This window comes from Symsagittifera roscoffensis, chromosome 2, assembly GCF_963678635.1.
Source record: "Symsagittifera roscoffensis chromosome 2, txSymRosc1.1, whole genome shotgun sequence".
NCBI classification, from domain to species: domain Eukaryota; kingdom Metazoa; phylum Xenacoelomorpha; order Acoela; family Convolutidae; genus Symsagittifera; species Symsagittifera roscoffensis.
This window is the reverse complement of record NC_087063.1, coordinates 19,001,646-19,014,488: the sequence shown is the minus strand read 5'-3', so window position 1 is coordinate 19,014,488 and position 12,843 is coordinate 19,001,646. Positions and strand designations below refer to the sequence as shown.

Here is a 12,843-nt window from a genome sequence, read left to right as displayed (position 1 = left end):
ACGCAAAATGACGGAACGCGTGAGATTATCTCTGCGAAATTAAAGTCAGACAATTCGAGGTAGATGGTTATAGCTCTTTGGTTAGGGTTAGGGTTAGCGGGCTGTTCGACCGGACTACTCAAACGAGGTAGCCAGACTTGAAATCTCTCTCAAGTGGAGATCACCACTCGTTGATTTTGTTGGGTGAGGGGACATACTTCCTCAGCCAAGATGTGAGCACGCGATTGGCGTACATATGAGCACGGATAAACCGTTTCATATGACCAAAACTTTCGTCAGCAAATAACAACCCAAAGCTTGCGGAGTGTTAGTAAAATAGAAAATGATAAAGCGAGGGCGTCTCTTTAATAGGGTCAGAACTCACTTGAGCAAAGATCGCGAGTTTGATTGACTTTCCAGTAAACAAAAAGTTGTACCGAGAACTTAGTCGACCAATTTACGCGAAAAAAAGTTTGCAGTGAAAATTCGCTTGCAGCTGCGGTCTATCCTTTCCGGAGAACTTAGTCGGCCAATTTACGCGAACAAAATTTGCAGTGAAAACTCGCTTACAGCCGAGGTCTAAGACAAACCATGATGTGGGGCTTCTTGTGGATTAAGCATCCTTTTAATGCCTTTATGTAACAAGGGGGTTGGCGCACACCAAGGGGGCTGGCACACGGATTCATACAAGCAGATAATTTTCTGCTCCAACAAAGTTTGTTCCGCTGTCAAACCAAAAAACAGATGGGCAGCCTGGGCGCGCAATGAATCTTCCCTCATACGACGAGCAAATGAAAGCTTGCTACGAAAAAGTACAATTGGAAAAGCAATTTTTCAAACGAAATCGGATTTAATAATCATAATAACAAATTGTTTGCAAATTAGATTCCATTCATTGTAAAAGTTACTACATTTACAACCCAACGAAATCTCATTGCGAGAAGGCCGTGGAACTATGCAGCCCATTTTCAGGCGCCTCTGATCCTGTTATGACTTCTGTTATTTTTTAATATCGATAGTTAATCAACAAATCAAAAAAAAAAGATTTAATGATTTAAAGAGGAAAAAAAATTTTGAAGCAAAAAAAGGGAAAATTTCAGCAGTATACCTACACTTGACAGCAATTTTTTTTTAAAATACTAATTCTACTCAAAAATGAGTTTAAACAGTTGATAATTTCCTTGAATAAAATCGTCCAAAAACTCATGGTTGAAGATTTGTAATTGATATTGTGTGCAGCTCTGAATCTTAGTTACAAAATCTGGGTAGTATTTTAGAACAAAGTTGAAAAGTTTTCTAATTCTAACTTTTACAGAAGTTTTTTGATTACCTTTTGATTGCTCAGGTATCTGCCTAGCTAAAACTCTCTTATTCAAAATTGTATTCAAATTTTTCTCAGTTACAGATTCCGGGACAATGGCCGATATGCACTCTTTTCTCAAAACTTTACATAGTAACTTTAATAATTCATAGATATGTAATTCCTTTACGAAGTATATTTTGCGTTTTTGTCTCAGTTCTTCGATGCTTTCGTTTCTTCTCTTAAAACAAATAATTTTTATAAGCCGTTTAAATTAAGGTTCAATTGTTTCTAATTTTGTTTTGTCTGTTGACGCATAAGCCAAAACCCCGTACTGTAAAATCGGTTTCACATAAGCGTTAGATGCTTTCAATAGTTGATCTTTACCTAAAAGTTTCCTCAACCTGTGATAAGGATAAGGAATAAGCCGTTAATTTCAAGTTTAATTGTTTCTAATTTGGTTTTCTCTGTTGACGCTTAAGCCAAAACCCCGTACTGTAAAATGGGTTTCACATAAGCGTTATATGCTTTCAATAGTTGATCTTTACCTAAAACATTCCTCAACCTGGATTTTGTTAAAATAATTATCACTCTCGAGAGAAACCACTCAACACTTTTTGACTTTAATGTTAACTTCGAGCGAAAAAAGCGAGCGCGCAGTGTTGCTTGAGAAATAATTTTAAAAAACGGTTTTGATTAAAAATTATAGTAAATTTGGGTTTCGAAAATTGTTTCAGCTCCATCTTGCATTAAGAAAATTAAAAAAGCATAGAATTATTCAATTGTCGAAAAAAATTGTTGTCGAGTATGCTGGTTTTTACTATAAATACCAAAAAAGTCTAATCTCATGATTTTCGTTAATATATATTTGCTTCAAACTACGCACAAAAACGATAGTAATTAACGTAGAGGCGAGGCGGGGCGAATTAAAATTAACGACAAAACATTTAAAAAATTAGTCGAAAAAATTTAAACGTAAATAAACTAGGTCAACCAAAATTTTCGCATGTCTCGTTAAAAAATAAATAGGGGCCCAGCTTACGCTGGAGATACGTGTTTGATAATGAACAAATTAGCTATAATTGCTATTAAATCAAATTTTGAGATATCATTCTTCCAAAGGAGATAACTTTTCTCTCACAAAACATTAAAGGGTCGCCTTTTTGCAGGAACAATTTACGCAACCGGTTGATTTTTTCATCTCAGATTTGATTGCGTAAGATTTCACAGAAAAAAAAAATAAAAATTTCTGAAGATTTCTCAGAAAAAAAAAATCTGAAAAACGGTCAAAAGTTCTATAAAACGGTTACCAAAATTCATAACTTTTTTCTGTAAAAAGTAGGTTGCGGCCGCTTAAGCAGAGAAGATACCCAAAACCGAGTTTCTCGTTTGAATAAAACCTGAGAAACGGCACGGTAGTTTTCGCGTTAAGTCTTTGAAGGCCACAATTTAGGTATTCAACAACCAGAACCTGTCGTTTTGATTAAACCTATGATATCGGAATTGGCAGGATAGTTAGCAAGAAAAGTCCAAAAAAAGGTCAACAAATCAAAAAGTTGAGCTTTCTGAGAATCATAGCTTTTTGTTTGAAAAATAGGGCCTAGCCGCTCATGCAGAAAAAATTCAACCAAACTGTTATTTTGATTAAACCCAAAATCTTAGAATTAGGAGAGTAGTTCTGGAGAAAAGTCAAAATTTTTAACAAAAAAGACGGTTAAAAAAATCAAAATTTTGACATGTCCGAGGGCCATTATTTTTGGTGTCAGAAAAACTTGGGCGTATTTGCATAAGTAAATAAGCTTCCCGTAATCCGTTCCTTGAATTGACCCCAAAATCTCGCCGGGTAATTTTCGAGAAAATTCAAAAATTAACGGCCAAGAATAAAAAAACTTTTCCGAGAACGATAACGATTTGAGTTCAAAACTTTGTAAATGGCCGCTAAAACTTTGTAAATGACCGCTTTCTACTACCCATTATCTCTATGGAACCCACAATATCAGATTTGAGAGGCTAGTTTTCGAGAAAAGTCAACAAGATTCACAAAACGGTCAAAAATCCAAAATTTTACTATTCCGAGGGCCATAAATTTAGGTGTAAAAAATTTGGGTGCAGACGCTTATGCAGGTAGTTGTTCAAAACTAGTTTTTTCAATTAGATCAAAACTCAGATTTGAGAGTGGTAGTTTTCGTGAAAACAAAAAAAATCAAAAAAATGGATCAAATACTCCCCCACAGATTTTATCGAAGGCTCTAGACAGAGGGGTTAAGTGAAAAAAGACTATAGAGGGAGTAGGCCGTCTTTTTATTGATACCACTTTTTTTTAAAATCAGGAGAAGTTTCTGAGAAAAACTAAGATTTTGCAACAAATGAAAAAAATTTCAAAAACGATAAAAATGAAATTTCAAGAAATCGATTAAAAAACCTACAACCAACTTGAAAAGTGCATAGGGGTTTTTTTAATTTGTTTTTTTTTAACGCCCCAAATTAGGGTCATTAAGCCGATGAAAAAAGGCCAAAATAATTGAGGCCGATGATTTTTTTTTTAGCGAAACAAAAAACAAAGAAGGAAATACGAATTCAAGGTAAGTCAAATTACAAATTTTAGCAGTAAATCAAACACAAAAAGAAACATTCAAGAGAAATGAACGCAGCAAACAAAGATGTGACAACTAAGCCGACAACAGATGGGTAGACAAATAATTGGCCGGAAAAATTATTGAACGAAAAAAAACCAAATCAAGGGTAGTAGAATTACAAATTGCAGGAATAAATGAAAACATGAAAAGCAGCTAAATTGAAAAACTGCATTCAGCAAAAAAATCCAAGATGTGGCAACTAAGCCGACAAAACATAAGCAGACAAATAATAAGCCGACTTTTTTTGAAACGGAAAAATTCTTGTTTGAAAAAAAAAAACAGGCCCTGCTCAAATTCGAACCAGTACCTTTGCTGTCCCAGGCGTATTAGTTACCTCCAGACTAAGTGTGCCGGAGACGCTTAGAAATTTGAATTCAGTATGAGCGAAGGTGCCAAGTGATTCAAGTGGTTCTGTTAATTAAGTTGTTAACCCGAAAAAAAAGGTCTATATTCTGGTTTGATAACGCTTGCTAATCGCAAGCGTAAAAATATATATATTTTTTGGTTTTATAAGAAAATCGTGGACAGTTTCCAGGCTAGCTGCACAAAGCAACCGGCTTTTCTTGTCGCATTTGTAAGTTCTAATACTTGGTGGATATTTGAATTTAGAATCAAAAAAATATAGCACGAAACTTAAGAATTAAAAGCCTATTACAAAGTTTTTTACAGACTAAATTTGTAATTCAAGTTGTTGTAACTGGACCCAGGTAATCACAGGAGTTTTGAAAAAACGAAAAAGCCAAAATGAGATTAGATTGGCATTTCTTATCAAAGTTTCTGAACTGTTTTTAAAATGAAATTGCATATGCAATGATAAAAGTTTGGAACTGGTAAAGTGAAAAATTTAGCTTAACCGTCGTTCATAAACTATTTTCTTAACACTGGTTTGAACTTTTTGATTCCATTTGACCAACTAATTAATAATAACAAAATATATTTCGAAAAGTATGGGGTAAAAATTTCAGTATTATCTGTTTAGTGCAAGACATGCTGTTTTGATGAGAACAAAACAATCGGACCACAACATGAAAAGTTTTTTCTTTCTAGCACCACTTGAAAACTTCAATTCAATGCTTGATTGCATATTTTATTCAAACACTTGCAGCAGTATTTTTTTGACCATTTTTAACAGTAAACCAACCAAAAATGATAAAAGCTGATCCGTACTTTACTTCAGTCTTAAAAGTTTGGATCCGTACTTCGTCCCATCAATTTATTAACATTTTCCCCCTTAAAACTAGAAACTAATTGACAAATGAATGCTTTCGTATGCAACTAAAAACAACAAATTTACTTCCAAACACTATGTTATGGAAAAATCATGTTTGCTTTAACTCAATCAAGAATGTAACAGTAGTTTTTCGGTAATCAACACAAAAAATAGCTGTTTTACTATTTTTTTTTAGATCTTCAGCACGCGTTCTATACCATTAGTCATGACATTTTTTATGAAAAACTCTCGATTTTACTGGATTTCATTGACACAAACATTGGAAAATATATTCGGTTATAACTGTAAGTTTTAAACTTAAATCCAGTTTTACTATTAAAATCTGTTTTTCTTCCATTAAAACCGATTTTTTCTACTCAAAATGCAGAAAAATTGTGTAATCAATTGTTGTGTTTTTTTTGCAAAACTATAACGAATCAAAGATAATTTTTGAACTAAAGAAGTGCCTCAAGAAAAAAAAACCAGCCAAAAAAAAAACATTGATTATTTGAAATAATTTTGTTTTTTTTTGTTTCATGTTACTCAATAAACTGGGGAGGGGAGAACTGGGGGAAGGTGGTTAAGCTGGGAGGGTGGGTTCAGAAGAAGTCGTGGAGTTTACGTTGAGTTAACCTTCATCCCCTACCCAGTTTAACCTTCCCCAACCCCCTGTAACCATTGAAAACCACCCCCGTTCAATCATTCCACTCTTTAACCATTAAATACCGCTTTAATCACTGAAATTGCTCTCTTACTTGAAAGGAGGAAGGGGTTAGTGGGCAAATGGTGATAGTAAAAAAGGACAATGGCGATTTTTACCATAATGATAGTAGAAAAAAAAGAAATTGTTAAACTGCCATATTGAAAATGTAGAGAAAAAAAAACTATGTCACAAGTAAGACGTAGCAACTGTACTAAACAGGAAATGAGATAAATTGAAAACAAAGCAAATTCCATCAATAACCTCTAGTAAAAATCCATTATAATTGATTATAACGAATTATTATGGATTATAGTGATTTAAAAAATTGAATTGTAATCCAGTTTTAATCGATTATAACCGATTGTACTTGAACATTATTGAAACTGACAATGCAAATCCAAAATAATCAATTTTTATCCACGAAAAACCAGTGCAGGTGGAAACTTCATGCTTCCTTTTTGGGAAAAATTTTGTGTTGTAAAGAAATATTTGAAAACATAGAAATTTTTTTTCTACAATAAATAGCAAATATTTCAAATTAATTCAGTCAAGATAACTTAATTCAAAAATACAACTTTCTTGTACTTCAACGATCGGGGTTAGTCTCACTTTTTTTGCTCTGTGTAAAGGACTTCTATAGGACTATTTAAGTCATAGTCAATTAACACCCTTGGATCCGTACTTCGTCCCATCAATTTATTAACATTTTCCCCCTTAAAACTAGAAACTGATTGACAAATGAATGCTTTCGTATGCAACTAAAAACAACAAATTTACTTCCAAACACTATGTTATGGAAAAATTATGTTTGCTTTAACTCAATCAAGAATGTAACAGTAGTTTTTCGGTAATCAACACAAAAAATAGCGGTTTTACTATTTTTTTTTTTAGATCTTCAGCACGCGTTCTATACCATTAGTCATGACATTCTTTATGAAAAACTCCCGATTTTAATGGATTTCATTGACACAAACATTGGAAAATATAGTCGGTTATACATGTAAGTTTTAAACTTAAATCCAGTTTTACTATTAAAATCTGTTTTTCTTCCATTAAAACCGATTTTTTCTACTCAAAATGCAGAAAAATTGTGTAATCAATTGTTGCACGTTTTTTTTTTGTTTTTTTTGTATTAAACTATAACAAATCAAAGATAATTTTTGAACTAAGGAAGTGCCTCAAGAAAAAAAAACCAGCCAGAAAAAAAAACATTGATTATTTGAAATAATTTTATTTTTTTTTTGTTTCATGTTACTCAATAAACTGGGGAGGGGAGAATTGCGTTAGGTGGTTAAGCTGGGAGGGTGGGTTCAGAAGAGGTCGTGGAGTTTACGTTGAGTTAACCTTCATCCCCTACCCAGTTTATCCTTCTCCAACCCCCTGTAACCATTGAAAACCACCCCGTTCAATCATTCCACTCTTTAACCAATAAATACCCCCTTAATCACTGAAATTGCTCTCTTACTTGAAAGGAGGAAGGGGGTAGTGGGCAAATGGTGATAGTAAAAAAGGACAATGGCAATTTTTACCATGATGATAGAAGAAAAAAAAAGAAATTGTTTAACTGCCATATTGAAAATGTAGAGAAAAAAAACTATGTCACAAGTAAGACGTAGCAACTGTACTAAACAGGAAATGAGATAAATTGAAAACAAAGCAAATTCCATCAACAACCTCTAGTAAAAGTTCATTATAATTACGAATTATTATGGATTATAGTGATTTAAAAAATTGACTTGTTATCCATTTTTAATCGATTATAACCGATTGTACTTGAACATTATTGAAACTGACAATGCAAAACCAAAATAATCAGTTTTTATCCACGAAAATCCAGTGCAGGTGGAAACTTTATGCTTCCTTTTTGGGAAATATTTTGTGTTGTAAAGAAATATTTGAAAACATAACAATTTTATTCTACAATAAATAGCAAATATTTCAAATTAATTCAGTCAAGATAGCTTAATTCAAAAATACAACTTTCTTGTACTTCAACGATCAGGGTTAGTCTCACTTTTTTTGCTCTGTGTAAAGGACTTCTATAGGACTATTTAAGTCATAGTCAATTAACACCCTTGGAGGAGGGAATCGGAAGAACTACAGAAAAGAGTAGAACTAAAGTGAGTTAGTTATAATCGACAAATACATCTTCAAATTTTGAAAAACTAACCAGAAGTAAAATTTTTTTTTTCAAATTAGTCTAATATTTTTTGCAGAATAATTTTCAATCTTTTTTGCTAAAGAAGTAGTAAGGTAGTTTTCACTACTAGGTTTGACGAAGTTAAACTAAGTTTTTTCATTACGTAAAAGAATTTTTTTTGTCTATAATTTTCCGCGGTTTTTTTTAGCCATTGGGCATTTTATGTAAGTATTTTAAAGTCGTTAAAACTACGAGTGAGGAGGATTTATTAAGATATAACACTTGACACACTCTGATGATTATTGGTCGTACGGTTCCACCAATAATGAACATAGCCAATCGAAGATTGGAAAAAAGAAGTAAACGCAAGTAAACATATAAAAAAACACTGACTTTGATGAAAAAAAATCTCAACTTTCAAGTTTCAAAAAAATATACTTTTTAAGCTCTTAGAATTTTTAGAACAAATTTTGATTGGCGTTTTTTGATAATACTGCTCAAATTGAGAAAACTGAATCAACAGGTAAAGTTTTATTCCACTTTGAAAATAGAAATTCTTCACGTTTTTTCGCATCATTTCCACGTTCGTGTTTGGAGAGTGTTATTTACGTCACTTTCAGCAGATGAATTTCGATTGAACTCAAAAAATGCATATATACCTAAGTCCATTGATAAATGCATCAATAAGTATGAATGAACATCTGTAGTTATTAGAGAATTTTATGCAGATTTTAAGACTTTTTCCTGAAAAAAAAAATCAGCAAGACCTACATAAGAGTCTTCACTACGTTCATTACTCTTCATCAGAGTGTGTCAAGTGATATATCATATTGAAGCCTCTTCAGTTGTGGCTTGAACGAAATTAAATTATTTCCAAAAAGCGCCCAATGACGAGAAAAACCTATTTCTAACTTCTAGGAAATAAAGAGAGCTAGTAGGTCTTATAAGAACTACTCGTTAAAAATCAGAAAAAATTTTCATTTAAGTAATGAAAAACTTAGAAATTCATTTCGGGAAAACTAGTATGGGAAGCTTTTTTAGCAATAATTTTTTTTTTGAAAAGATTGAAAATCTATTCTGTAAAAACAGATCAGACTAACATTTAGAAAATTATTTCCGAAAGGTTCTTTTCATTACTGGATGGTTTTTCATTGGTACCTGATTTTGTGTGGAACAAAAAAAAGAAAAACTGAAATTTTCAGTGATCGGAACAATCACTCACTTTCCCTTTCTGACATGTCTTGAGGAGTGTTTTGAAATTGTGACCAGTGAGAGAGCGTGACTGTAGGTTTCTGAGCAGAGGGTACACATCCTGCACTCCGATGAGTTCTCTCCTCAGCTGTTGAGTGCAGTCGAAGTTACGGTAGAACAAATCCACCAATTCCAGGCGCTCACTAGAAAACAAAATATCAAGTTGCTGAGAATGTAGCACAGTTTTGACCATAGTTTTTGCAAAATTGATTATGTCAAAAACTAAAAAAATATATATTTTTAATCTTTTCAGTGAAGGGTTTCCAAAGATTCTGATTCCAAGGATCTATAGCTTAATAAATGTTTTAAGACAAAATATAATATCTCTTTTTTTGTCAAATGTCAAATTTCATGTCTCTTCGAAGAAACGAAATCGTTCTGACAACGAAGAAACTGTAATTCAAAAGTAAAAAACTTAAAAACTAAATGTTACTAATTTCAAGACGTAAAAAAGCGTGTCAAAAATGTAATTAACCTCAATAGTACTTTTTCCTAGGATTACTGAATGGTTGATTAAGACGCCCAAGGTCACCAATTTTGTCAAAATTTTAAGATTGTCTACGGAATAAAAGGAAATTATATTTCTGCTCACTTGATGAGGGCTGGGATTTTGAGAGGTGAGTGGAACCAGTGTTTCAGGAGTCTATGTCCGGAGGGGGTCTTAGTCTTGTCGAAGAGGGAGAAGAGACTGTAGCCCTCTTTACTTGCTCCACCCTTGTTCACAACTGAGGGGTGCAGGTCACGAGAGAACACACCCAAGTCACGCAGACTCTGCTCATCCACTACACATCTACAACAAAACGGTAAGAAAACGAGTCACCAAAAAAAAGCTCATAACTAACCGAAACTCACAAAATTCTGTTACTAGGCAATTGGATTCCTCAATCAAATATTTAAACACTTAAGGCCGTTTCACTTTTTCCACTTTGGTGAAGATTGCTATACTTTAACTTTTCTAGTCACAATGTTTGAAACAAAGAAAAAAAGAAACAAAGAAAGAAAGAAACAAAGAAAGAAAGAACGAAAAATAGAAAGAAAGAAAGAAGAAAGAAAGAAAGAGAGAGAGAAAGAAAAAAAGCGAAGACCGCAAAGTTTAAATTAAGTTTATATGCAAGTGAATATGACAAATGACTACCTGTTTTTAAGAGAGGCAGCTGTGGCGGGTGCAAAGTGAAGAACATGGTGTCCAAACACAGTGCTGCTCTGCTGGTCTAGATAGGAGAGGAGAGCCCCAGCTGCCCTGACCATACATGGACTGTTCTGCAAGAGAGGGAGAAGAGAGCGAATGTACAACTCACATTGCGCATCACTAAGACCAGATGGCATGCCTGCAGACAAAATACAATGGAATTAATAATAAACATATGTTCATGAGATGAAAAAAGTTTCAATTTGAAGGAAAACTTTTTCATTGAAGCACAATCGCAATCTCTACCATCCAGTGCGAGGCAAGTTTTTGTTCCGACCACTGAAAATGGGGAGGAACATTGTATTCTGGTGTGTTTTAGTTTTTTTTAAAAGTTTCTTTTTCTTTTTGTTTTCCACGCAAAATCAGGAACCAGAAAAACTCATCGGACTGGGTTGAGTGATATATCATATTAAAGCCCTTAGAGTTGTGATTCGAACCACATAAAAAAATTTCAAAAAAAATCCCAGTGTCGGGAAAAACCGGTCTGAAAGTTTTGATTTTTCGTCTTATTTCGATAAATTAAATCGTAAAAACTTAGCCTTACTTGAGTAACGTTCGTTTATTTAGAGTATTTCAACGCCTTTTGGAATTATCAGTTTCAGAAGGTCAAAAAACTGCAAAAAACTTGAAACATTTTTCGAAATAAAAAAAACAATAATTTGTTTGTTTTTCTAGTAATTTTTCGACAAAAATTGGTTTTCATTTTGCTTATTTTAGTATGGCTGTCGGATAGTTTCAATCCCCAGTGTTTTTGTACCTAATTTACCTAATACACCACGACGAAAAAATTTGAAAATACTCTTGATTTTTGTAAGACTATGGCCGGAAAATTCTGTGCTACTTGCACAGTAACCGGCTATCCTTGTTCCAGTTTGAATAAAAGCGAGCTCGAATTGGTCCAGATTACGCGTTGTAGGACCTGGAATGATTGATCAAAGTTTGTTTGAAGTGTTTGTATCGCAAGTGGTGCTAAGTTGTGTGTCCCCTCTGTGTTGATATCTTTTTTGTAAGAATCGATGAAAGTAGTTTAGACTCTTTTATAGGTCGTGATGATTTTTTTCCTAGAAGCGAGTATTTCAGCGCATTTTTGGAATCAAAATTTTCAAAAATTCAAAAAACCGCATACCTTAAAAAATCGAAATTAAATTTTTCTTTTAGTTTTCCAAGTATTTTTTCTTCAAAAATTGTTTTTTTTTGTCGCTTAATTTACTATATAACTGTCGAATATACCTAATCTACAGTTTTTTCTTCAGCTCCTTTTTTCATACCTTGCCAAAGAAAAAACGACAATATTTTGAAAAAAAAATGCTGTTTTTTTAAGACTATGGTCGGATCATTCTGTGCTACTTGCACAGTAACCGACTATCCTTGTTACCTCATAATATCTTTTGGTCTGCTAAATTTTGTTATAAGTCTTTTTCGCCAGAACATTGATACCTTGAGCGGTAGTTTAGCGGAGTCACCTGGAAGTTTAGTGGCGAGTAATCTTTTGGTGGCGTTCTCCAAATCAAACATTTTGAAGCCGAGTTCCTTCAGAGCAAAACGCTCTCTGTTCCCAGCTAAGTCCTCATCCTCCGCCACTGTCGTCTCTTCCAGCTCCGATTTTAAGTGACTCAGAAAATCACAGAAATCCTACAAAACAACATGAATTATGCAGATAAATGCCTGATTTGCAGAAAAATGCCTTAAAATATGTGGTTGCACCTTGTTATATGCAGCCGGGGTTGAATTTATGGGCGGATTTCAAGACAAAACGCCAGCAAAAAAACATGAAGATTAAAATTTCACGTTTTGCTGTTTGCTGTTTTTGTTATTAGCCTGCTGTTTTTGTCATGAACTGCTGTTTTTGTTATTAGCCTGAATCATGCATTAAATTTTATTCGCGTATTCCAAACTCATAGACTAATTTATCATCGAATCTTTCTTTGACCTGTAGCTTCTGATTGCTCTAGTTTTTTGGGTCAACCATTGAAATCGGGAGGACATTTGTATTTGGGTGTTTTACTTTTTTTGTTTTGCATGCAAAATCAGGTACCACAAATAATTATTTGAATGGGTCGAGTGATATTTCAAATTGAAGCCCTTTCAGTCAGTAGCGGATTTAGGGGGGAATGCGCCAAAAAAAACGATATTTTACGGTCGACATTTTCCAAAAAGTGCCCGCAAGCGTTCAAAAATCCATTTGGTCGACCTATAAAAAAGGTCGACAGAATTTTCAAAGTTCCCCCTGAGAAATTCCTCGATCCGCGCCTGCTTTCAGTCGTAATTCGAACGGCATGTAGAAATTCCAGGAAAATTTTTCAATCTTGAGAAAAGCTGGTTTAAAATGCTTTATTTTATTCTTTTAGTTCAATTTTGAGCGAATAAAGCGAGCGAGCAGGCTTACAATAGCTTATTTATGCTTAATTTAAGCCCTGAAAGCGCAGGTAAAATTA

General features: G+C 33.6%; 1 protein-coding gene across 1 annotated transcript in view; it reads right to left on the bottom strand.

Moving 5' to 3' along the window:
* The window catches only part of LOC134839732 (mutS protein homolog 5-like), a 30,058-nt gene that overhangs the window by 16,647 nt on the left and 568 nt on the right, over positions 1-12,843 (bottom strand). The window contains exons 3-6 of the mRNA XM_063855354.1: positions 11,872-12,040; positions 10,355-10,547; positions 9,812-10,009; positions 9,191-9,362 (exon numbers count right to left, since the gene is read on the bottom strand). Coding sequence (XP_063711424.1) covers positions 9,191-9,362; positions 9,812-10,009; positions 10,355-10,547; positions 11,872-12,040 — 732 coding nt within the window. The remainder of the gene's footprint in view (positions 1-9,190; positions 9,363-9,811; positions 10,010-10,354; positions 10,548-11,871; positions 12,041-12,843) is intronic.